This window comes from Gadus macrocephalus, chromosome 11 (assembly GCF_031168955.1).
Source record: "Gadus macrocephalus chromosome 11, ASM3116895v1".
NCBI lineage: Eukaryota > Metazoa > Chordata > Actinopteri > Gadiformes > Gadidae > Gadus > Gadus macrocephalus.
In genome coordinates, this window is record NC_082392.1 from 5,024,884 (window position 1) to 5,048,473 (window position 23,590).

General features: G+C 48.1%; 1 protein-coding gene across 1 annotated transcript in view; it reads left to right on the forward strand.

Moving 5' to 3' along the window:
• Positions 1 to 23,590, forward strand: part of pear1 (platelet endothelial aggregation receptor 1) — a 28,592-nt gene that overhangs the window by 3,383 nt on the left and 1,619 nt on the right. Inside the window, exons 2-21 of the mRNA XM_060065924.1 lie at positions 6,851 to 6,958; positions 7,111 to 7,212; positions 7,376 to 7,476; positions 7,709 to 7,801; positions 9,984 to 10,230; positions 11,018 to 11,123; positions 12,072 to 12,208; positions 12,616 to 12,828; positions 13,086 to 13,260; positions 13,619 to 13,739; positions 14,229 to 14,392; positions 15,101 to 15,203; positions 15,491 to 15,643; positions 15,949 to 16,044; positions 17,281 to 17,406; positions 19,571 to 19,789; positions 20,368 to 20,477; positions 21,381 to 21,486; positions 21,995 to 22,057; positions 22,825 to 23,070. Coding sequence (XP_059921907.1) covers positions 6,851 to 6,958; positions 7,111 to 7,212; positions 7,376 to 7,476; positions 7,709 to 7,801; positions 9,984 to 10,230; positions 11,018 to 11,123; positions 12,072 to 12,208; positions 12,616 to 12,828; positions 13,086 to 13,260; positions 13,619 to 13,739; positions 14,229 to 14,392; positions 15,101 to 15,203; positions 15,491 to 15,643; positions 15,949 to 16,044; positions 17,281 to 17,406; positions 19,571 to 19,789; positions 20,368 to 20,477; positions 21,381 to 21,486; positions 21,995 to 22,057; positions 22,825 to 23,070 — 2,789 coding nt within the window. The remainder of the gene's footprint in view (positions 1 to 6,850; positions 6,959 to 7,110; positions 7,213 to 7,375; positions 7,477 to 7,708; positions 7,802 to 9,983; positions 10,231 to 11,017; positions 11,124 to 12,071; positions 12,209 to 12,615; positions 12,829 to 13,085; positions 13,261 to 13,618; positions 13,740 to 14,228; positions 14,393 to 15,100; positions 15,204 to 15,490; positions 15,644 to 15,948; positions 16,045 to 17,280; positions 17,407 to 19,570; positions 19,790 to 20,367; positions 20,478 to 21,380; positions 21,487 to 21,994; positions 22,058 to 22,824; positions 23,071 to 23,590) is intronic.

Here is a 23,590-nt window from a genome sequence, read left to right on the forward strand (position 1 = left end):
TGCATGCGAGAGATTAGAGGGGAGATCAGGGTTCTGTGTTTGTTCCAGTGGTTTCCACACCATGGATCATTAAGCGAGAGCCTAATGTTTTTAATAAACTGTTTACAGCTGTCCCACTGTTGTTGGTTTCGAACTCGAGTCAACAGGTGAGTGTGATCATGGGTCTGGTCTTCAGGCACAGCAGGGATTCTTGAACTATTTCCTTTAGTCGGCCCCAAAAAAATAATCAGATTGTCTCGGGGTCCCGACCGCTGCACACTCAGATAAGTGAGCACACTGGAACAAATTCCAGTGAGCACACTGGAACAAATTCCAGTGTGCTCAGTATTTCTGAGCCTTCTTTGCTTTGTCAGGACGTGACACATCTCCAACTGGATCGTAGTTGACGAAAAGCTGAAGTGACGAGTCACTCTCAGTGGAGCAGCCGGCGGTTCTTTACAAGTCTCTGCCAGCCAGCTGCTCCTCATATCAGACCCGCTCTTCCTCCTCCTCCTCCTCCTCCTCCTCCAGCAGACCAGCTCCTCACTATGGCCCGCTGTGAGGAGGAGGAGGAGGAGGAGGAGGAGGAGGAGGAGGAGGAGGAAGTCTTCCTCTACCAGCTCTGGGTCAAATATCAGCAGGAGGAGCTTGCTCTCCTAGGGTATGGGTCTCTCTACCAGTGGCCTGGTGGTGGTTGGAGGAGGAGGAGAAGGACCGCTGGGACCAGAGGAAACCTGAGAGCTCTCCTCAGGTTTCAGTCCAACATCCAGAGGAGGAGAACGTCAGGCTAGAGGAGGGGAGGAGAAGGAGAGGATGGGAGGGGGTGGAGAGGAGGAGAACGTCAGCGCCCAGACAGGCTTCTCTGGAAACTTTTGTTTTGTTTATTTTTTTATTTTTTTATTGACACCAAACTTCTCTACGAACCACTTGACAGCAAGACACAAACTGCTCTTTTTGTACCCCGGCCCAGATTCTACTAACTCTGTTTATCTTGTGTATTCGTCATTATCTTCTAAGATAAGCATTGAACGTGTGTGTGTGTGTGTGTGTGTGTGTGTGTGTGTGTGTGTGTGTGTGTGTGTGTGTGTGTGTGTGTGTGTGTGTGTGTGTGTGTGTGTGTGTGTGTGTGTGTGTGTGTGTGTGCGTGTATGGTGGACATCCACAGCGATGCCCGGGACATCCTGTGTGATGGCGCATGGATGTCTTTCCTGTCCTACTTCCTGTTTCCTATTGCCATGTGGGCTACATTCCAACCCCCCTCCACGACCAGCACAGGTCATGTCTATTTCTAGAGGAGCCACTCTGGCCTCCAGAGTTGTGCAGATGGATCCAGACATCTTCAGGACATCTTTAGAACATCTGGACCAATGGGAGCAGGCAGTGATCTGAGGGGGGCGTGGCCTTGGTTAAATTGATCAAATATAGAAGTTGCAGATCTAGAATGCGAGAGCAGCTTTTAATAACCAAGAAGCCATCGTCTCAGAGAGAGCAGGGTGGAGGGAGGTGCTTGAAAGGATTGTCATGAACGAGCCTGCAAGAAAACAGTCAGTTTTTGTTGATATTCATCTTAACTGGTCAATGTTAGGGTTAATGTTGTGGTTAGGGTTAGTAGTATTTTCCTCTTCTCGTTGCGGGCGTGTATGTGTTTACTATCCACAGTGTGTGCACAGTGCGTTGTGTACGTTGAGCCACGCGCTGCGACCCACAGAGGCTTAGGGGAACGTGTAATTATGACATCGCTCGGTCATGTCGCTCCTCAACCTCAACTCAACCCTGCATGTGTTTTTCTTTTACCATTTTATTTTTCTTGGATATAACACCATGTCCCTTCAAAGGAGCGGCACTAACCTTAGGTGTTGTCTGGTTTTGTGTGCGTGTGTGTGTGTTTTATAGACCTGGACGCTTGTTTGTTTTTGTCTTAGCGGCTGGGAGTATAAAAGTTAGTGAGAAGCTGTCTTCTGCTGACCGCTGCCTCAGCCACGCTGCTCGTGGCTTCACTACTAAGAGGCAGCCAAGAACTCTCTAACCCTATCCTGCTAGACCAGAACTCTCTATCCCTAGTTGACTCTACCAGAGACCAGAACTCTCTAACCCTAGTTGACTCTACCAGAGACCAGAACTCTCGAACCCTAGTTGACTCTACCAGAGACCAGAACTCTCTAACCCTAGTTGACTCTACCAGAAACCCATAACTCTCTAACCCTAGTTGACTCTACCAGAGACCATAACTCTCTAACCCTAGTTGACTCTACCAGAAACCCATAACTCTCTAACCCTAGTTGACTCTACCAGAGACCAGAACTCTCTAATCCTAGTTGACTCTACCAGAGAAAACAGAACTCTCCATGTTTACTCTATCAGGGACTCAGAACTCATTTACCTCTCTAAACATAGCTTGCCCTACCAGAGACATGGCATCAGCAACCCTAGTTTATCTCCACCCTAGTTTACCCATCAGAGGGCCAGAAGTTTCTAGCCCTAGTTTACCCTACGAGAGACCAACCACTAAACCTAGTTTAGTGTTAGGTGTTATGGTTAGTGTGTATGTGTTTGGTTAGGTTGAGTGTGTTTATGTTTTGTTAGGGTCAGGGTTAGTGTGTGTGTGTTCTGTTAGTGTGTGTGTGTGTTCTGTTAGTGTGTGTGTGTGTGTGTGTGTGTGTGTGTGTGTGTGTGTGTGTGTGTGTGTGTGTGTGTGTGTGTGTGTGTGTGTGTGTGTGTGTGTGTGTGTGTGTGTTGTTAGGGTAAGTGTGTGTGTGTGTGTGTGTGTGTGTGTGTGTTTTGTTAGGGTAAGTGTGCGTGTGTTTTGTTAGGGTAAGTGTGTGTGTGTGTGTGTGTGTGTGTTTTGTTAGGGTAAGTGTGTGTGTGTGTGTGTGTGTGTGTGTGTGTGTGTGTGTGTGTGTGTGTGTGTGTGTGTGTGTTGTTAGGGTAAGTGTGTGTGTGTGTGTGTGTGTGTGTTTTGTTAGGGTAAGTGTGTGTGTGCGTGTGTTTTGTTAGGGTAAGTGTGTGTGTGTGTGTGTGTGTGTGTTTTGTTAGGGTAAGTGTGTGTGTGTGTGTGTGTGTGTGTGTGTGTTTTGTTAGGGTAAGTGTGTGTGTGTTTTGCTAGGGTAAGTGTGTGTGTGTTTTGCTAGGGTAAGTGTGTGTGTATGTTCTGGTAGGGTCAGTGCGTATGTGTGTGTGTGTGTGTGTGTGCGTGTGTTTTGTTAGGGTCAGGTTTAGTGTGTGTGTGTTTTGTTAGTCTTAGTGTGTATGTGTACTGTTAGGGTTAGTGTGTATGTGTTTATTAGGGTCAGGGTTATTGTGTATTTGTTCCGTTAGGGTTAGTGTGTATGTGTTCTGTTAGGGTCAGCGTTAGTGTGTATGTGTTTTTGTTTGTTAACTCATCGTTGGCGTGTGTTTTCCCAGGGGTCGGGTTGCCTGGCCCGTGCCAGGCTGTGGTTGATGAACGCATGCCAAGAAGAGAACGCAGATGCTTAGGATTAAGGGTTTAATATTCTCTACCAGTAACTGTGTTTTAATGACTGGGGGTGGGCTGGGCCTGTGGTCGCTGCGTCACACGTCGGGCTGCACATTCACCCCGACTGCCAGACTCCTTCAGCCACCTTCACAAACGGGACAGCAGAAACCAGAATCACAGTTAACACCACAGTGTTCCAACCAGAGAGCTACAACCAGAGAGTTACAACCACAGAGTTACAACCAGAGTGTTACAACCAGAGAGTTACAACCAGAGTGTTACAACCAGAGTGTTACAACCAGAGAGTTCCAACCAGAGAGTTAGAACCACAGAGTTACAACCAGAGAGTTACAACCAGAATTAAGACCCGAGAGTAACTTGCAGAGAGTTTCAACAAGAGACTAACAACCAGAACAACAAGCAGAAAGTTATAACCAGATAGTTACAACCAGAGTGTTACACAACATAGATTTACAACCAGATAGTTACAACCAGATAGTTACAACCAGAGTGTTACAACATAGATTTACAACCAGAGTATTGCCACGACAGAGTTATAACCAGAGATTTACCGCAGGAGAGTTACAACCAGACAGTTACAACCAAGACAAGAGAGTAACTTGCAAAGAGTTTCAACCAGAATTACATCCAGAAAGTTAAAACCAGATATATATAATCACAGCTACGACCAGAAAGTTAAATCTTTAAATCGAATTCAGTCGTACTCTTTTTGGGTCTCTTATTAGATCAATGTGACATTTAAACTATTTTTAACTCTCTTTTCAACTTTAATTAAAACAAATTAAAACTCAGTTGACTCTATTTACTTTAAAACACACACACACCACACACACACACACACACACACACACACACACACACACACACACACACACACACACACACACACACACACACACACACACACACACACAGTCCAGCAACAGACTCGTAAGTCGTAACCCCCTACTCCCCCTCCCCTGGGACACTCAATATGTTTTTCTACTTTCTCTTCCAGAGAATGAGTCAGAGTTTCTCCTTGAGCTGCCACCACAGAGACAGACACTCAACCAGATTGGGGTGGGGGGGGGGGAGGGAGAGAGAGAGGGAGAGAGAGAGAGAGGGAGAGAGAGAGAGAGGGAGGGAGAGAGAGAGAGGGAGAGAGGGAGGGAGAGAGGGAGAGGGAGAGGGAGAGGGAGAGAAGGCGGCGGCAGGCTGCAAACCACAGAGAGAGAAACAAACAAAAAAAAGAGACGGAGAGAATGAAAAAAATAAAGAAAGACAACAAGGCGATTGTGAGCTGTATAAACTTATACGATCTGTCAAACTGCCGTCCGAAATGTTATTTTTTCCAGGTCTAGTGAAATATTATGAAATATTATTAAGTTATGAAGACTACATTCAAAGTATGTTCTCAATTACATTTAAGTTGTCATCAAAATTAACAATAAAAGTAAGAAAGTTACGTTTAAAATGGTCTCAAAATGATATTTTCCGTATATTATTAGTGCGTTACCTAAATGTAATTCTGTTGAATCGTTAGTCATCCTGATTGGATAAATGATAGCACATGTGATCACACAAACGCATACCCTGCCTGATGAAGGAAACAACGTGCGTGACATCTAATCTTAATGATGTTTGACTTGAAAGTCAACTATGTACTGACGTAAAGATTAGGGTCTATAGGGGACGTGTTTCTATAGAGCTGTTCTGATAGAAGTTCTCTGTGGTCTCCACAGGGGATAAGATATAGGGACCCCTTTTGGGCCCTCACCCTGACCCTGAGCCATGCTAGCTAACCCTGCTAGCCCTGCAGCTAATACCACTAGCAATAATGATAGCACCCTGATGCCAGCACCCTTAGCCCGGCCGCTAGCAGTGTTAGCTCGGCCGCTAGTACTGCTACTGGATGGGGATGCAGGGTGCTAGCTTCCCTGAGGACCTGGGCACTACTCATGCTTTGAAATTCACATCAAAGTGTAGATGTACTACTTCAGGGGCATCAAGAGCTGTGATTCAGCCATCACATGGATCTCTAGGATATATATCATTTATTAAGAACTTCATATTTATGATAGTTATTAAAGGACTCCTGATGCGCCATTCAAGTCCTTTCCCTGAGTGACAGGAATAATTTACATTATTCTAATGAGCTCTGATTAAGGCACTGATTTTAGACCAGAGCAATCATGCATACAAAATAACCATTTAGCTGGCAGGCATGAGAGACAGCAAGACCCCCATTCTGCTTTAAGGCTTACATAATACTGACGGCAAAGGCCGGAGCTCATTCAATGGAGAGAGGATAAGAGTTCTCAAGGCGTGCTGGGGCACGCAAACGTTGCAAAAGAATAGTAAGAGAGGCTTGAGGGGCGAGACTTAGGGACACGAGACAAATAGGCTTTGAGACAAACAGGAACGACCTTACTGAAGTTCACATGAGCTGAGCTTCATGAAAATTCAGCGAAATGTACATAATGCACCCTTCATGCAAACTTTGTTTTTCCTCAAACCCAGAGCTGTAGAGTTTGCATCACGTGTTTTCTAACTAAGACCAATTAAAGAGCTAATGAAAAATCCACAGAGTCCCTAATGAGAACCATATATCGTTAAGTCTTGTTGTTGTGGTGTCACCCTGCAGCATACTGGAGGACTGTGGTGTGTGTGTGTGTGTGTGTGTGTGTGTGTGTGTGTGTGTGTGTGTGTGTGTGTGTGTGTGTGTGTGTGTGTGTGTGTGTGTGTGTGTGTGTGTGTGTGTGTGTGTGTGGTGTCTGTGGGTATGGGTGTTTGTGTGTGTGTGTGTGTGTGTGTGTGTGTGTGTGCGTACGCGTGTAGGAAACAGACCACAATGTGACATTTGAGCTACAGAACCAAGATGAGAACTTGCAGATTCAGGGATATATGATGTTATGTTAATATGATGATGATGTGATGTTAATATGAAGATTGATGTTTGTTCCTCTGTGAAGGACTTCCCTGGTCCAATCAGTTACAGATGGAAAGGAGCTAACTTAGTCTGGCTGGCTCGGGATAATGACGCATAGCATGATGGCTCTTGGTGTCATTCCTGTCAGAGTCATGCTCTAGTTTCTGTAACGGTGTGTCTTGAGCCGTGAGCGCAACTTGGACGCTAATGGAAAACAATCCTAGTTTGTGGAATTTGGACGCTAATGGAAAACAATCCTAGTTTGTGGAATTAGCCCTGCAGTTAACTTACTCGTTGGCAACCTCTAAGTACTCAATCCTAATAATGTTGACTACATCAGGATGCCTCTTTACGACAAGAGATGCAATGGGATTAATGTGACTGAAGCTGTCTCGCTCTGGCGCTCAGCTCTCCGTGTTAAACTGTGTTTGTGGGTCAGGGTCAGGGGTTATGGTTGGGGTTAACCCTCCTGTATGACCTCTCTCTAGGACCATGCTGATGCTGCCGTGCCTTGCCCCCCTCCTCCTCCTCCTTCTCAGCGGTCTCAGTTGGTCTCTGAATCCCAGAGACCCCAACGTATGCAGTGTATGGGAGAGGTGAGGCCCAACTCCAAGACCCCGACCCCGAGCCCTCACCCTTACGAATCGAGCACAACGCAACACAACGCAAATAATAAATCAACCTAATAACCACCGCGTTAATAATTATATATAAACGTGAATGGTAACCCGGCGATGCTTTCTCCCAGCTTCACCACCTCGGTGAAGGAGTCCTACCTGCAGCCGTATGACCAGGTGTCAGAGGAGCCCTGCTACGACCACCGGTCGGCCTATCGCTGCCCCCGTCACAGGTAGCCCCTCCCCCCTCTTCTCACACACTTCCTGTTTGCTGGCCGGAACCAAGATTGACCTGCGTGTATGGTCTGTGTGTGTGTTTGTGTGTGTGTGTGTGTGTGTGTGTGTGTGCGTGCGTGCGCGTGCGTGTGTGCGTGCGTGTGTGTGTGTGTGTGTCAGGATCACCTATAAGACAGCGTATCGGCAGGCGGTGAAGACAGATTACCGCCGGAGGTACCAGTGCTGCCCAGCGTACTACGAGAGCAGAGACAAATGTGTCCGTAAGTATTGTCTATAAACTTTATTGTGTTTATATACATGATATATATGCATATATATCTATACATTACTATCTTGTGTTTCTGTTATCATCATTGATTCCCACGAGGTGGTCCTCCCATTGATGTGTTCGTCTCAGTGATGGGATTTCTTTTTGTGAGGTTGTTGTCATGGTTACGGGGTTGTTATGGTGCGGTGGTTGTTGTGGTGACTTGATGTGTGTGTGTGTTCCAGCGCGCTGTGCTAAGGAGTGTGTTCACGGGAGGTGTGGGGCTCCAGACCTCTGTCAGTGTGAAAGAGGATGGAGAGGAGAAGACTGCTCTAGTGGTGAGACGTCTGTCTGTCTGTCTGTCTGTCTGTCTGTCTGTCTGTCTGTCTGTCTGTCTGTCTGTCTGTCTGTCTGTCTGTCTGTCTGTCTGTCTGTCTACCAACCTGTCTGTCTGTCTGTCTGTCTGTCCGTCTGTCTGTCTGCCAACCTGTCTGTTTGTCTACCATTCTGTCTGTCTTGATCTGCCAGGCTAGATACTTACTTGATTCAATTGAGGTTATGCACGCACACATGCAATCACACATGCACTCATGCACGCACACATGCAAGCACACACGCACGCACACATGCATGGGCAAATGCACACGCACGCACAGAAAAACACGTACGATGAAACTGGTTTAATTTTCTATAAATCCGATCAAAGAGTAAAAGTATGGCTGTCAAGCTAGTTTCAGAGTAAGAGCGTGGCTGGCAGGCTAGTTTCCGAGTAAGAGCGCGGCTGGCAGGCTAGTTTCAGGGTAAGAGCGTGGCTGGCAGGCTAGTTTCAGAGTAAGAGCGTGGCTTGCAGCCTAGTTTCAGTGTGCGAGTGGGGCTAGGTATAGAGTCTGCTCTCCATTTTGTCTCCAGTCGGTGACAGAGCCACGACCAGAGGAAATGGAAAATGTTACCCTACTCCCCCCTCCCGCTTCCCCATTCCCCCAAACCTAGAATGTTTTTCATTCTGCTATTCCTCAGTCCCTCCCCCAACTTTCTCTCTCCCCCTCCCTTTTCGACCCTCTCTCACCTCTCTCTTTCCCCTCTCACTCTCACCTCTCTCTCCTCCTCTCTATTCTCTCCATCTCCATCTTTTGCTGAACTACATTTAAATAAATAAGTTACAACAATAATAGAAAAATATGAGCCCCTCTCTTACTCAGCCCTTTATGGCATTATGCTGCTTGCTCTGTGTGTGTGTGTGTGTGTGTGTGTGTGTGTGTGTGTGTGTGTGTGTGTGTGTGTGTGTGTGTGTGTGTGTGTGTGTGTGTGTGTGTGTGTGTGTGCTTGCGTTCGGTTTAGTTGGACTCTTGGGAGAGAGAGGAATGTTCCCATCATATCTGTGGCGTTCCTCATCATCTCAGTGAAGAACCGCCGACTCCTAAAGTAGACAGCCTACAGAATACCACGGATCGCACCGTCCTGCAGACTTCCACATCTCCTACTGTCCTGCAGCACACAACCTATCCTACCCACCTAGAGAATAGCACATCTCCTACCATAGCTCATAGCAGCCTGCAGCATACCACATCTGCTACCGTATCTCCTATCTTAGCTACCATAGCTAGACTTACCCCTTCCCCTTACCTCTCCCCCTTGTTTTGAAGGTGGAAGGGGGAGGGGTAAGTGGAAGGGGTAAGGGGTAGAAATGGGATTGGGCCTTACGATCTGTGTGTGATTAATGAGGTCAAATAAAGGTCGGAGATCCGTCCTCCAGTCCTGGGCCGTGTCCAAAACACTTTACCGCCTGCAGAACCAACATGGCCGACATAGTCACCCCGCTGCATGCTGGGTAGCCCGGTCTGTAAACAGAAGGGTCTGAGGTGACGTGTTATTACCCTGTTGTTATTAGAACCCACTCAGCAGAACGTTGAGACAACCGGCACCCGCCAGCCCAGCGGCCAAACGTCCTGCGCGCCTCCCTTGAATGAAGGCTTGTTTTCCTGGAAGCTGTGACCGTTCCTGGGTGGGCAGGCCGGTGTCTGTGGCTCCGCACGATGCAAAGCCCCCCGAACACATTCCCGTCCGCCTGGGACCTGACGGTGGAGATTCAGAGCGCATGACGTTGTGCACATTCAGATAGCAGGAAGCCATGACCAATCCTGTTGGCCCGACATCGCCCTTCTGCTGAGAGATCCACACCGTCTGGTCCCCGAGCAGACACCCCCGCATTCCTCCAGCACGAGTGTGTGTGTGTGTGTGTGTGTGTGTGTGTGTGTGTGTGTGTGTGTGTGTGTGTGTGTGTGTGTGTGTGTGTGTGTGTGTGTGTGTGTGTGTGTGTGTGTGTGTGTGTGTGTGTGCGTGCACCTGTTTAGAAGGGTGCGCATGTTTAGAAGTCTGTGTGTTTAAGAGGGATGTAGGATAGCAGGGTTGTGTCTTTAGGACTGTTGTTGTACTTAAAAGTGTGTGTGTGAGTGTTTGTCTGTGTGTGTGTCTGACGTTTATGTGTGGGCTTATGTTTGTGTGCGTGTGCGTGTGTTTCAGACTGTGACGGCGCTCACTGGGGCCCCGGGTGTGGCCGGCCCTGTCTCTGTGAGAACGCCGCCCTCTGCGAGCCCGGGTCCGGGGCCTGCCGCTGCCTCCCGGGGTTCATCGGGCGCCACTGCGAGGACCACTGCCCGCTGGGGTCCTACGGCCAGGGCTGCCTGCACAGGTGCCTGTGTGGCGACGGAGGGTCGTGTGACGAAGCCACCGGAGAGTGCCTGTGTCGGGACGGCTTCACCGGAACATAGTGAGTGCACCTTGGGGGGGGGGGTCACCTGGTCGCCATGGCAACCGCGTTGCCCTCATTACCATAGCCACACCTCCGTCCCGGTGAGCTTAGCGACAGCTTTACCCCAGTGGCTGAAGCAACGCCCCTGGCAGTAGTCTGGAGCCACACGTCTCCCGTGAACACACTCCTTGACAGCGCGCTGGTAACCACCTCCCCATGACAACCGTCTACCCATGACGACCACCTCATCACACCAATAACCTAGTTACCAAAGCAGCACCGTCAGCCTAATAAACTGCCAAACCATTGTAACTATAGTTAAAGTTTCACGGTTATATTGTTACATTATGTTGATGGCGATGTGGTATGAGTACATGATACTTACATGATGTTTATGGGTCCATTATATTAACATTATATTTTGAGGACATTATAATTACATGATGTTTATGAAGATATTGTATTAAGATGCTGTGTTTATGAGGACATGATATTAACGTCCTGGGTTTATGAGGTCATTGTGATAACATGATGTTTAAGAGGACATTGTATTAACATGCTGTGTTTATGAGGACATTGTGATGACATGATGTTTATGAGGACATGATATTAACATGCTGTGTTTATGAGGACATTGTGATGACATGATGTTTATGAGGACATGATGTTAACATGCTGTGTTTATGAGGACATTGTGATGACATGATGTTTATGAGGACATGATATTAACGTCCTGGGTTTATGAGGACATTGTGATACATTACCGTTGAATAAGGACCAGGCTGACGCTCTGTGGTTGTTCCAGCTGTGAGCAGGCCTGCACCAGGGGGCGCTGTGCCCTGCGCTGTGCCTGTCAGAACGGGGGCATCTGCCAGGGGAAGGGCGTCTGCATCTGTCCCCCCGGATGGAGGGTAGGCTCAACACACACACACACACACAGACACACACAGACACACAGACACACACACACACACACACACAGACACACACACACACACACACACACACACACACACACACACACACACACACACACACACACACAGACACACACACACACACACACACACACACACACACACACACACACACACACAGACACACACACACACACACACACACACACACACACACACACACACACACACACACACACACAGACACACACACACAGACACACACACACAGACACACACACACACACACAGACACACACACAGACACACACACAGACACACACACAGACACACACACAGACACACTTAAACACACACACTTAAACACACACACACACACACACACACACACACACACACACACACACACACACACACAGACACACACACACACACACACACACACACACACAGACACACACACTTAGACACAAACGCACACACTTAGACACACAAACGCACACACACTTACACTTACACTTACACACACACACACACACACACACACACACACACACACAGACACAGACACAGACACAGACACACACAGACACAGGAACACACACTTACAAACACACACATTTACACACACAAACGCACAAACACTTACACTTACACACACACACACACACACATACATACACACACACACGCACATGGATGGATGGATGGTACAGTCGCATCTCTACTGGACTCTGAATCTGAATACATGACACAGAAATATATACACACACCATTCAAACATACACACAAACACACTTGCACGCACACACACAAACACACATACACACATACATACATACATGCATACATACATACAGGCATAGATGTGTCTCTAGTACCGTGTACGCCGCTGCGTGTGACGTGTGTGCGTTGCGTGCGTACACCTGTGTGTGTGTTCAGGGTACGGTGTGCACAGAGCGGTGTCCCCAGGGGTTGTGGGGCCCCAGCTGCCTGCAGGACTGTGTGTGTTACAACGGGGGACACTGTGACCCCGAGACCGGCGCCTGCCGCTGCTCTGAGGGCTACACTGGACCCAGGTGAGGACGGTGTTCTAGTGGTGTGTGTGTGTGTGTGTGTGTGTGTGTGTGTGTGTGTGTGTGTGTGTGTGTGTGTGTGTGTGTGTGTGTGTGTGTGTGTGTGTGTGTGTGTGTGTGTGTGTGTGTGTGTGTGCCTGCATGTAATCGTGTATGTGTGTATGTTTATGTGTGTGCGTGTATGTGTGTGAGTGTGTGTTTACGTGTGTGAGTGTGTGTTTACGTGTGTGAGTGTGTGTTTACGTGTTGGTCTGTCTCTGCGTGTGTTTGTGTGTGTGTGTGTGCCTGCATATAAACGTGTGTGTGTGTGTGTACGCGTAGCTGTGTGTGCATGTGTGTGTGTGCGTGCGTGCGTGCGTGCGTGCGTGCGCGCGGTCTCCCTCATCCCTGCTGTATCGTGTGTGTTGCAGGTGCAGGGAGGAGTGTGGGGCAGGTACGTACGGCCTCGACTGTAAAGGCGTGTGTGCGTGCGCCAACGGTGCGCGGTGCTACAACATCGACGGCGGCTGTCTGTGTGAGCCCGGGTTCCGGGGGCCCCAGTGCGGGGAGCCCATGTGTCCCCGCGGGACGTTTGGCCTCACCTGTGAGGGGACCTGTCTCTGCCAGAAGGAACACACACTCAGGTAAGACACTCTGGTAGTACACACTCTGGCACTGCACACTCTGGCAGTACACACACTGGCAGTACACACACTGGTAATGCAGTGGTACAACACGCACTCAAGCTGCACACACTAAAGTACTGGGATGGCCTGGGGGGACTCTTAATTAGAGGACGCCTCGTTCATTATAACGTTGACGTCATAAGAATAACACCCTTAGTTGTTCACAAGCTTCCTCAATCATGTAACCAGTGTGCACCTGTGTTTTGATTGGCCAGCTGCCATCCAATGAAAGGCGAGTGCACATGCCAGCCAGGCTGGGCGGGCCTGTACTGCAACGAGACCTGCGCTCACGGCTTCTACGGCAACGGTTGCCTGGAGCCTTGTTTGTGTGTAAACAAAGGTGTGTGTGACGGCGCGACGGGAACCTGCGAATGCCCCCCCGGGTTTACGGTAAGAGGCACTGACGGTTAACGGTGAGGGGGTTTGAGGTCGCGTGTGAAGCCCAAAGCATACAAAACTGTGAATTTCCCCACATATCTGAAGCATGGCCAAAACACGAAGTAGAATCCTATTGTTTAGAAAGAGAGACTGTAGCGTGGCTGTTTTCCCCCCCGCTCAAATAATAAAATAAGAATGCAATAAAGGATCAATTCTATTATGGACAAGTATAGAATTTATATATGATCAATATTATATAAAATATTAATGCTGAGGGTTCGGGGTTATTCCCCCCCCCCCCTTTTTTGTGTACGTAGTACGTACATATGTCTTTATTGTTGTTGTATATCTTCTGTCTCTTCTGTCTCAGGGGCCCCACTGTGAGAGCCCCTGCAAGAGCGGGGCCCACGGGAAGGCCTGCTCCCTGGAGTGTTCCTGCCTCAACGCCGTCGACTGCTCCCACCTGGACGGCGCGTGTTTCTGCAAGGAGGGTGAGTTCAACCACCGCGTGACCACCGAGACCGCAGGTCGGTCAGACCGCAGGTCAGTCAGACCGCGGCCAATCAGATTACAGGTGTAGCCAATACGTAATCCATCAAATAACAGCTCATGATTTACTAATGACTCATTTACTAATTACACCTTTTTTGGTCTGTTTCTCTCTCTGTCTCTCAACTTCTCTGTCTCTCTGTCTCTCCCCTCTGTCTATCTCCTGTCTCTCTACCTGTCTGTTCCTCTTGTCTCTCTCCCTGTCTGTCCCGCTACCTGTCTGTCTCCTGTCTCTCTACCTGTCTGTCTCCTGTCTGTCTCCCTCTGTATATCTCCTGTCGCTCTACCTGTCTGTCTCTCTACCTTTCTGTGTGTCTCTCTGTCTCTCCCTCTGTCTGTCTCTTGTCTCTCTACCCGTCTGTCTCTCTGTCTGTCCCGCTACCCGTCTGTCTCCTGTCTCTCCACCCGTCTGTCTGCCTGTCTGTGTGCAGGCTGGCGGGGGTTGGACTGCTCGGTGCGCTGTGCCAGGGGCTCCTGGGGGCCCGGCTGTAACGCCACCTGTCTCTGTGCCAACGGGGCCCAGTGCAGCCCCGAGGACGGCAGCTGCAGCTGCAGAGCGGGCTGGCAGGGGGCGCTGTGTGACAAGCCCTGCCCTGTGAGTCCCAGCCCTATCTCTAGTAACTCTACTATCTCTATTAACTCTATCTCTAGTTAGAGAGGGGGCAGGGGGCTCTTACTCTATCTCTAGCGAGCTTATCTCTAGTTACAGAGGTGGTTCAGATCATATCTCTAGTTACAGAGGTGGTTCAGATCATATCTCTAGTTACAGAGGTGGTTCAGATCATATCTCTAGTTACAGAGGTGGTTCAGATCATATCTCTAGTTACAGAGGTGGTTCAGATCATATCTCTAGTTAGTGAGGTGTTTCAGATCCAGCTAGTTAGAGAGGTGGTTTAGATCCAGCTAGTTAGAGATATGGTTCAGGTCCAGCTAGTTAGAGATGTGAATTAGATCCAGCTAATTAGAGAGGTGGTTAAGATCCAGCTAGTTAGAGGTATGGTTCAGATCCAGTTAGTAAGAAGGGTGGTTCAGGTCCAACTAGTTAGAGATATGGTTCAGGTCCAGCTAGTTAGAGAGGTGGTTCAGGTCCAGCTAGTTAGAGATATGGTTCAGATCCAGCTAGTTAGAGATATGGTTCAGATCTAGCTAGTTAGAGATATGGTTCAGATCCAGCTAGTTAGAGGTATGGTTCAGGTCCAGCTAGTTAGAGATATGGTTCAGATCCAGCTAGTTAGAGAGCTGGTTTAGATCCTCAAGTGTATTGGTGTGTATTTGAGTGTGATCTCCTGTGCGTCTCGTTCAGATGGGCATGTTTGGACCGGGCTGCCAGAAGAAGTGTGATTGTATCAACGCCAATGGTTGCCAGGCGACCAGTGGAGAGTGTCGCTGTCTGCCAGGGTGGGGGGGTAAGAGACAACCTTTATCAGGGTTCTCAAGAAATTGCGAATTTATGAAGCTGAGCAGTTAGTTTTTATAAATGCTGTAAATGTAGAAGGTTTATTAACAAGAGAGAACTGTGGTAAATGTAACAAGGGACAGAGCCATTGCCCCTGGTAAAGATGGTTACTGACTCTAGCATATTGGCTCACCCTAGTTACCCTGGTAACTGACCCTAGTTATCATGATTATTTGGGCTAGTTATGATTTAATAATTTACTATTACAGTATATTAATTATTATTGTGATTTGTCAGGAGCCCGCTGTGGTGAGGCGTGTGTGGAGGGCCAGTGGGGTCCCCACTGTAACCACAGCTGCGCCCAACACTGTCCCCATGGCGACCGCTGCCACCCGGAGACGGGCGCCTGCGTCTGTCGCCATGGGTACTGGGGATCCGCCTGTGAGAAGAGTAAGTGATGAAACGGACTCCTAGGCAACCATATTATATATGCAGTATGTATATATATATATATATATATATATATATATATGTGTGTGTATATGTTATATCAATATATTGACATACTACCATATTAATATATGATTCATTTACTACGATGGTAGAAATGATAATATAGTACTATGGTAGTATAATAGATCAAGATGGTAGTATGATATTAAAGTACATTGGTAGTGATTACTGGTCGGGTCGTATTCTAGTCTATAGTATATATAACAGTATACAGAGTACTACATATGTACTGTGTTCTCCAGCCTGTCCGCCTGGTTCTTTCGGGCTGCGATGCGCTGAGAGCTGCTCTGACTGCTCCAACAGCTCCTCCTGCAACCCACGGGACGGCCAATGTGAGGGTAAGAACCAGCCCATAATATACTGAATTATACATCATATACTGCAATATATACTACTATACTCCCTGTATACTACAATATACACTGAACTCCCTATATACTTAAGCAATAGATCCCGCCAGGCTGTGGTATGTGCTCATTATACCACTGTTAAGGGGCGTTGTCCGGCCCCGACGCGCAGCGGAGGGCCGAACAACGCCCCTTAACAGTGGTATAATGAGCACATGCCACTGACTGAAGTGATCTATTGCTTTTATACAACGGTTACTGTTATGGCGAAACGAAAGTCATAGACACACTACGTTTAAAAAGAAACCAAGAAAGTCAAAATAGCCGTTTTATTAAAGACTACCAAAAAGTAGTCCCTCCTGGCTGCCGCTATGCATCGACGGTCGCTATGCAACACACTTTAGCGTCCCTCCGAGAGAAGGCTCCGATAGAGCGGTTCGCCGGCAATTTATCCTATGGAGCAGTTCACTCGCCGATTTTCGACTTCAGTGAACTGTGCTATTGCTTTTATACAACTGTTAAAATTATGGCAAAATGACTTCACACACACACACACTAGTAAAAATACGGTTGTATTCTTTGACACTTTCCACTTCAAGGCGCGGAGTGATACTTTCACAAAATGATTGGGCGTCATGGCAGTTATGTATACGCTCATTATACAACAGTTAGGAACCAATCAGATCGCTGGATTCAGGCCCCCCGTTGTATAATACATTATATACTACACGCCCTAATATACTACATTATATACTACACTCCCTATATACTACATTATATACTAGACTCCCTATATACTACACTCCCTATATACTACATTATATACTACACTCCCTATGTACTACATTATATACTACACTCCCTATATACTACATTATATACTAGACTCCCTATATACTACACTCCCTATATACTACATTATATACTACACTCCCTATATACTACATTATATACTAGACTCCCTATATACTACATTATATACTACAATATATACTAGAACACAGTCTACATTACACATGATGTACTATACAGTACAACATAGACTACATGATACATTATTAACTATACAGTATTATGCTACATTCTACAATTTAATTATTGTTATCATTATTCAACATAAACTAAATGATATACCCCGTTCTACGTTATAATACCAACCTCTACGTCTGACGCCACATTAACCAATGTCCGCTCCATGTAACGCGTGCTGCGTGGCTGTGTGTGCAGCCTGCAGCTCCGGCCGGTTCGGCCCCTCCTGCTCCCAGACCTGCCTCTGCCCCGCAGGCTCTGGCTGCGACCGCCTCTCGGGGGAATGTCTCTGTTCTCCTGAGGACCACGAGGACTGCAACCGAGGTACCCCGACCCCAACCCCTGGTACTGTACTGTTACCCCGACCCTAACCCCTGGTACTGGACTGTTACCCCGACCCTAACCCCTGGTACTGTACTGGTACCCTGACCCCAACCCCTGGTACTGTACTGGTACCCTGACCCCAACCCCTGGTACTATACTCGTACCCTGACCCCAACCCCTGGTACTATACTGGTACCCTGACCCTAACCCCTGGTACTGTACTGTTACCCTGACCCTAACCCCTGGTACTGTACTGGTACCCTGACCCCAACCCCTGGTACTGTACTGGTACCCTGACCCCAACCCCTGGTACTATACTCGTACCCTGACCCCAACCCCTGGTACTATACTGGTACCCTGACCCTAACCCCTGGTACTGTACTGTTACCCTGACCCTAACCCCTGGTACTGTACTGTTACCCTGACCCTAATACTGGGTTCTATACCCTACTGTTACCCTGACCCTAACCCCTGGTACTGTACTGTTACCCTGACCCTAACCCCTGGTACTGTACTGTTACCCTGACCCTAATACTGGGTTCTATACCCTACTGTTACCCTGACCCTAACCCCTGAGTACTATACTGTTATCCTGACCATAATACTGGGTTCTATACCCTACTGTTACCCTGACCCTAACCCCTGGGTACTATACTGTTATCCTGACCATAATACTGGGTACTATACCCTACTGTTACCCTGACCCTAACCCCTGGGTACTATACTGTTATCCTGACCATAATACTGGGTTCTATACCCTACTGTTACCCTGACCCTAACCCCTGGGTACTGTACTGTTACCCTGACCATAATACTGGGTACTATACCCTACTGTTACCCTGACCCTAACCCCTGGGTACTGTACTGTTACCCTGACCCTAACCCCTGGGTACTGTACTGTTACCCTGACCATAATACTGGGTACTATACCCTACTGTTACCCTGACCCTAACCCCTGGGTACTATACTGTTACCCTGACCCTAATACTGGGTACTATACCCTACTGTTACCCTGACCCTAACCCCTGGGTACTATACTGTTACCCTGACCATAATACTGGGTTCTATACCCTACTGTTACCCCGACCCTAACCCCTGGGTACTGTACTGTTACCCTGACCCTAACCCCTGGGTACTATACTGTTACCCTGACCCTAATACTGGGTACTATACCCTACTGTTACCCTGACCCTAACCCCTGGGTACTATACTGTTACCCTGACCATAATACTGGGTACTATACCCTACTGTTACCCTGACCCTAACCCCTGGGTACTGTACTGTTACCCTGACCCTAACCCCTGGGTACTGTACTGTTACCCTGACCCTAACCCCTGGGTACTGTACTGTTACCCTGACCCTAACCCCTGGGTACTGTACTGTTACCCTGACCCTAACCCCTGGGTACTGTACTGTTACCCTGACCCTAACCCCTGGGTACTATACTGTTACCCTGACCATAATACTGGGTACTATACCCTACTGTTACCCTGACCCTAACCCCTGGGTACTGTACTGTTACCCTGACCCTAACCCCTGGGTACTATACTGTTACCCTGACCCTAATACTGGGTACTATACCCTACTGTTACCCTGACCCTAACCCCTGGGTACTATACTGTTACCCTGACCCTAATACTGGGTAATATACCCTACTGTTACCCTGACCCTAACCCCTGGGTACTGTACTGTTACCCTGACCCTAACCCCTGGGTACTGTACTGTTACCCTGACCCTAACCCCTGGGTACTGTACCCTACTGTTACCCTGACCCTAACCCCTGGGTACTATACTGTTACCCTGACCCTAATACTGGGTAATATACCCTACTGTTACCCTGACCCTAACCCCTGGGTACTGTACTGTTACCCTGACCCTAACCCCTGGGTACTGTACTGTTACCCTGACCCTAACCCCTGGGTACTGTACCCTACTGTTACCCTGACCCTAACCCCTGGGTACTATACTGTTACCCTGACCCTAACCCCTGGGTACTATACTGTTATCCTGACCATAATACTGGGTACTATACCCTACTGTTACCCTGACCCCATCCCTTGTTACTATTCCCTACTGTACTCCTAACCTTCATACCGGGTGCTATACCCTACTGTAGCCCTACGGAGGGCAGACGGGTTACTTCCTCTCCGTTTCCCCCCTCCAGTCAGGGTGGAGTTCTCCGGGGGTGTGAGGGTCCCCGTCCCCCCCGTGGAGAGGGAGTCGTGGGGGGCCATCTCTGGCATCGTGGTCCTGGTCCTCCTGGTGGTGCTGCTGCTCACCCTGCTGCTGCTGTACCGACGGAGACAGAAGGCCAAGCACAACAACACCCCCACCGTCTCTTTCTCCACCAGCCGCACCACCACTTCTGAGTATGCTGTCCCAGGTAGGCAGGGTGGTGGGGGGGGGGGGGGGGGGGGGGGGGACAGAGACAGATAGGCAGGGTGGTGGTGGGGGGCACATAATTGACACATAATTCAAGCACACATAATATAACCTTTATAATATATATATATATATTAGTGCTGTCAGTTAAACGCGTTATTAACGGCGTTAACGCAAACCAACTTTTAACAGCGTTAAAATTGGATCGTCCACATTTTTATATACAGGACGATCCATTTTTTTTGGATCGTCCTGTTTTGATAAGTATATGCCAATGTTGTTATCAATAAAAAAACATTTGCACAAGGTAAGCCGATGCACTTCTCCATGTTGATAAGAGCATTAAAATGAGAAAAATTAATGGGACAAAGAAATCAAGGGATACTTAGCATAGAAATTTTTTTAACTATGACATTAATGCGATTAATCACGATTAAATATTTTAATCGCTTGACAGCACTATATATATAAAACTGCGTTCTGGCTGACAAACTGATAGTTGACGATGATGTGCTGTGTCCTGATTGGTTGAGCTCTTCTGCATGCTGATTGGCTGATTGGAAGCTTTGTGGTTGTCAGATGTTCCCCACAGCTACCACCGCTATTACTCCAACCCCAGCTACCACACCCTCAGCCAGAACCCCCCGCCACTGCCCCACCTGCCCAACAACCACCACCGCTGCATCAAGGCAAGTCCCACCTTCACCACCTCCAGCTTCTCCTCGTTAGAGATGAGGAGGAGGTTCTCCTCGTTAGGGATGAGGAGGAGGTTCTCCTCGTTAGGGATCAGGAGGAGGTTCTCCTCGTTAGAGATGAGGAGGAGGTTCTCCTCGTTAGGGATGAGGAGGAGGTTCTCCTCGTTAGAGATGAGGAGGAGGTTCTCCTCGTTAGGGATCAGGAGGAGGTTCTCCTCGTTAGAGATGAGGAGGTTCTCCTCGTTAGAGTTGAGGAGGAGGTACTCCTCGTTAGAGATGAGGAGGTTCTCCTCGTTAGAGATGAGGAGCTTCTCCTCGTTAGAAATGGGGAGGAGGTTCTCCTCATTAGAGATGAGGAGGTTCTCCTCGTTAGGGATGAGGAGGAGGTTCTCCTCGTTAGGGATCAGGAGGAGGTTCTCCTCGTTAGAGATGAGGAGGAGGTTCTCCTCGTTAGGGATCAGGAGGAGGTTCTCCTCGTTAGGGATCAGGAGGAGGTTCTCCTCGTTAGAGATGAGGAGGAGGTTCTCCTCGTTAGGGATCAGGAGGAGGTTCTCCTCGTTAGAGATGAGGAGGTTCTCCTCGTTAGAGTTGAGGAGGAGGTACTCCTCGTTAGAGATGAGGAGGTTCTCCTCGTTAGAGATGAGGAGCTTCTCCTCGTTAGAGATGGGGAGGAGGTTCTCCTCATTAGAGATGAGGAGGTTCTCCTCGTTAGGGATCAGGAGGAGGTTCTCCTCGTTATAAGGTAGTAATAATATATAAGAAGGTATAAGGTATATAATAGTGTATGTATGTATGTATGTATGTATGTATGTATGTATGTATGTATATATATATATATATATATATTATAACATTGTGTATCATGTGTTGCTTTTGGGATGTCATGGTTACTTTCAGAACACCAATCAGCAACATAACAGAGAGGGGCGGAGCCTGTTTGGTGCTGAGAGCAACGCAACGCTTCCTGCCGACTGGAAACACCAGGAAGCACGCGCACACCCAGGTAAACCACACGCACACACTCACATACATCCACCAGGTACAACGACACACACACACTAACACACACACACACACACACACACACACATACCCAGCTACAACCACACACACACACACACACATAAACCCAGGTACAATCACACACACAGACACACCACACACACACACACACACACACACACACACACACACCCAGCTACAACCACACACACACACACACACACACACACACACACACACATAAACCCAGGTACAATCACACACACAGACACACCACACACACACACACACACACACACACACACACATACCCAGCTACAACCACACACACACACACACACACACACACACACACACACACACACATAAACCCAGGTACAATCACACACACAGACACACCACACACACACACACACACACACACACACAGGTATACATCATTTTGGTATTGAGTCTACGTATTTCTGCCTTTTACAAAATGTGACTCTAAAATAGGTTTTCTCTTTCAGGTGCTTTTGGAATCGATCGCAGCTATAGCTACAGTACAAGTCTGGGAAAATACTGCAACAAAGGTAGTATGTGCAAAACATACAGAACAAAAGCATCATTCTATTAAGTGCCAGTGAACTTATTTTATTTTAAACGTCCTAGTTTGTATTTCATTTTATTCAACATGCGATGTATGATCTATTATCGTGTAATTAAGAAAAAACAGGAGTGGAATCTTATGTTTTCGCTGGCCTCTGTTGGTCTCTTTCAACCAGTTTGTGGATCTTGTAAGCACACAAAGTAGCTAGGTTTCTTAGATAGCAATTCACCACAGTGTGTGTAGCACGTTTAATCTACAACATCACTCATTATAAAAAAAACATCAAAAAGTATCTGACAGTAGGTGTGGGTCGTAACCATGGGGATAAAACCTCCCCGATTCTTCCTAGAACTCTCTTCCCAAAAATGCTTTTTCCTTTTGATTCATAGTGTTGGAATTCCGACTGAAACAGGGGGTTCACTTACACTTTAAATACAGTAAATACAGGCCTTTATTTCGAACGCCCTAAGGCTGTAGTTATGGTTGCGAGCCAGTAAACACATTGTTTCATGAGCCAATCAGAGAAACGCTTGTTTTAAGCATTGAGGTGTGTGTGTGTGTGTGTGCGTGTTGGTGTGTGTGTTGGCTTGTGTGTGTGTTGGTGTATGTGTGCTGGTGTGTGTGTGCCGATGTATGTATTGGTGCGTGTGTTGGTGCGTGTTCTGTATTTATTGGTGTGTGTGTGTGTGTGTGTGTGTGTGTGTGTGTGTGTGTGTGTGTGTGTGTGTGTGTGTGTTTGCGTGTGTGTAGGAGTGTGTGCCGAGCTGAAGGAGGTGGCCAACGCCAGCAGCGGCTCCCTGAACAGCGAGAACCCGTACGCCACCATCAAGGACCTCCCCGCCCTGGACCCCTCCGGACCTCCGGAGTGCAGTTACATGGAGATGAAGGGCCCCGTGCAGCGAGACGTCAGGCCGCCGCCCTTTGACCCCGCCCCCTTCGACCCCTCCCCCTTCGACCCCGCCCCCTCACGCCGGAACACAGAACACAGCTGGACAGGTGGGTTCAAGCGTCCTTCTTATTATCGGCTCTTACCCCTCCTCCTAGGAACGCAGGGCTCTGATTATAGCTTTGGAAGCTGGATGTTTTTGCAGTTTTCGCCTGAGGCAAGAATTCCGCTGCTCAACAGTCTTGGGTCTACGTTTTTTTTCTTTGTGACATTGTGCCACCGTTTCAAGGGGTGTCCTGTCCGTACTGTGTGTGTCGGTTCAGCGAGCCGCCTACACTATCTCAATGCATGGCAAGCTGTTGTGACATGTCCAGAGGGTGGCTCATGTCCCCGTGAGACCAACCTGATGGTTTCACCGAAAACCTCCCCTTTCCCGATGAAGATTGGTTTGGCCTTGCTCCTGCTGAAAACCAACTTTCGAAACCAACAAACGATAGCCCCTACCGCTTTCTGGGTTTCGAGGGTTGGTTTGAACGGGAACGAGAGCAGATCCGGATGGTTCACGAGGATAGGTGTCTTGGGCCTCTTCTTGACGAAGTAAACTGGGATGTCCCTGAGAAAGACGTTGTC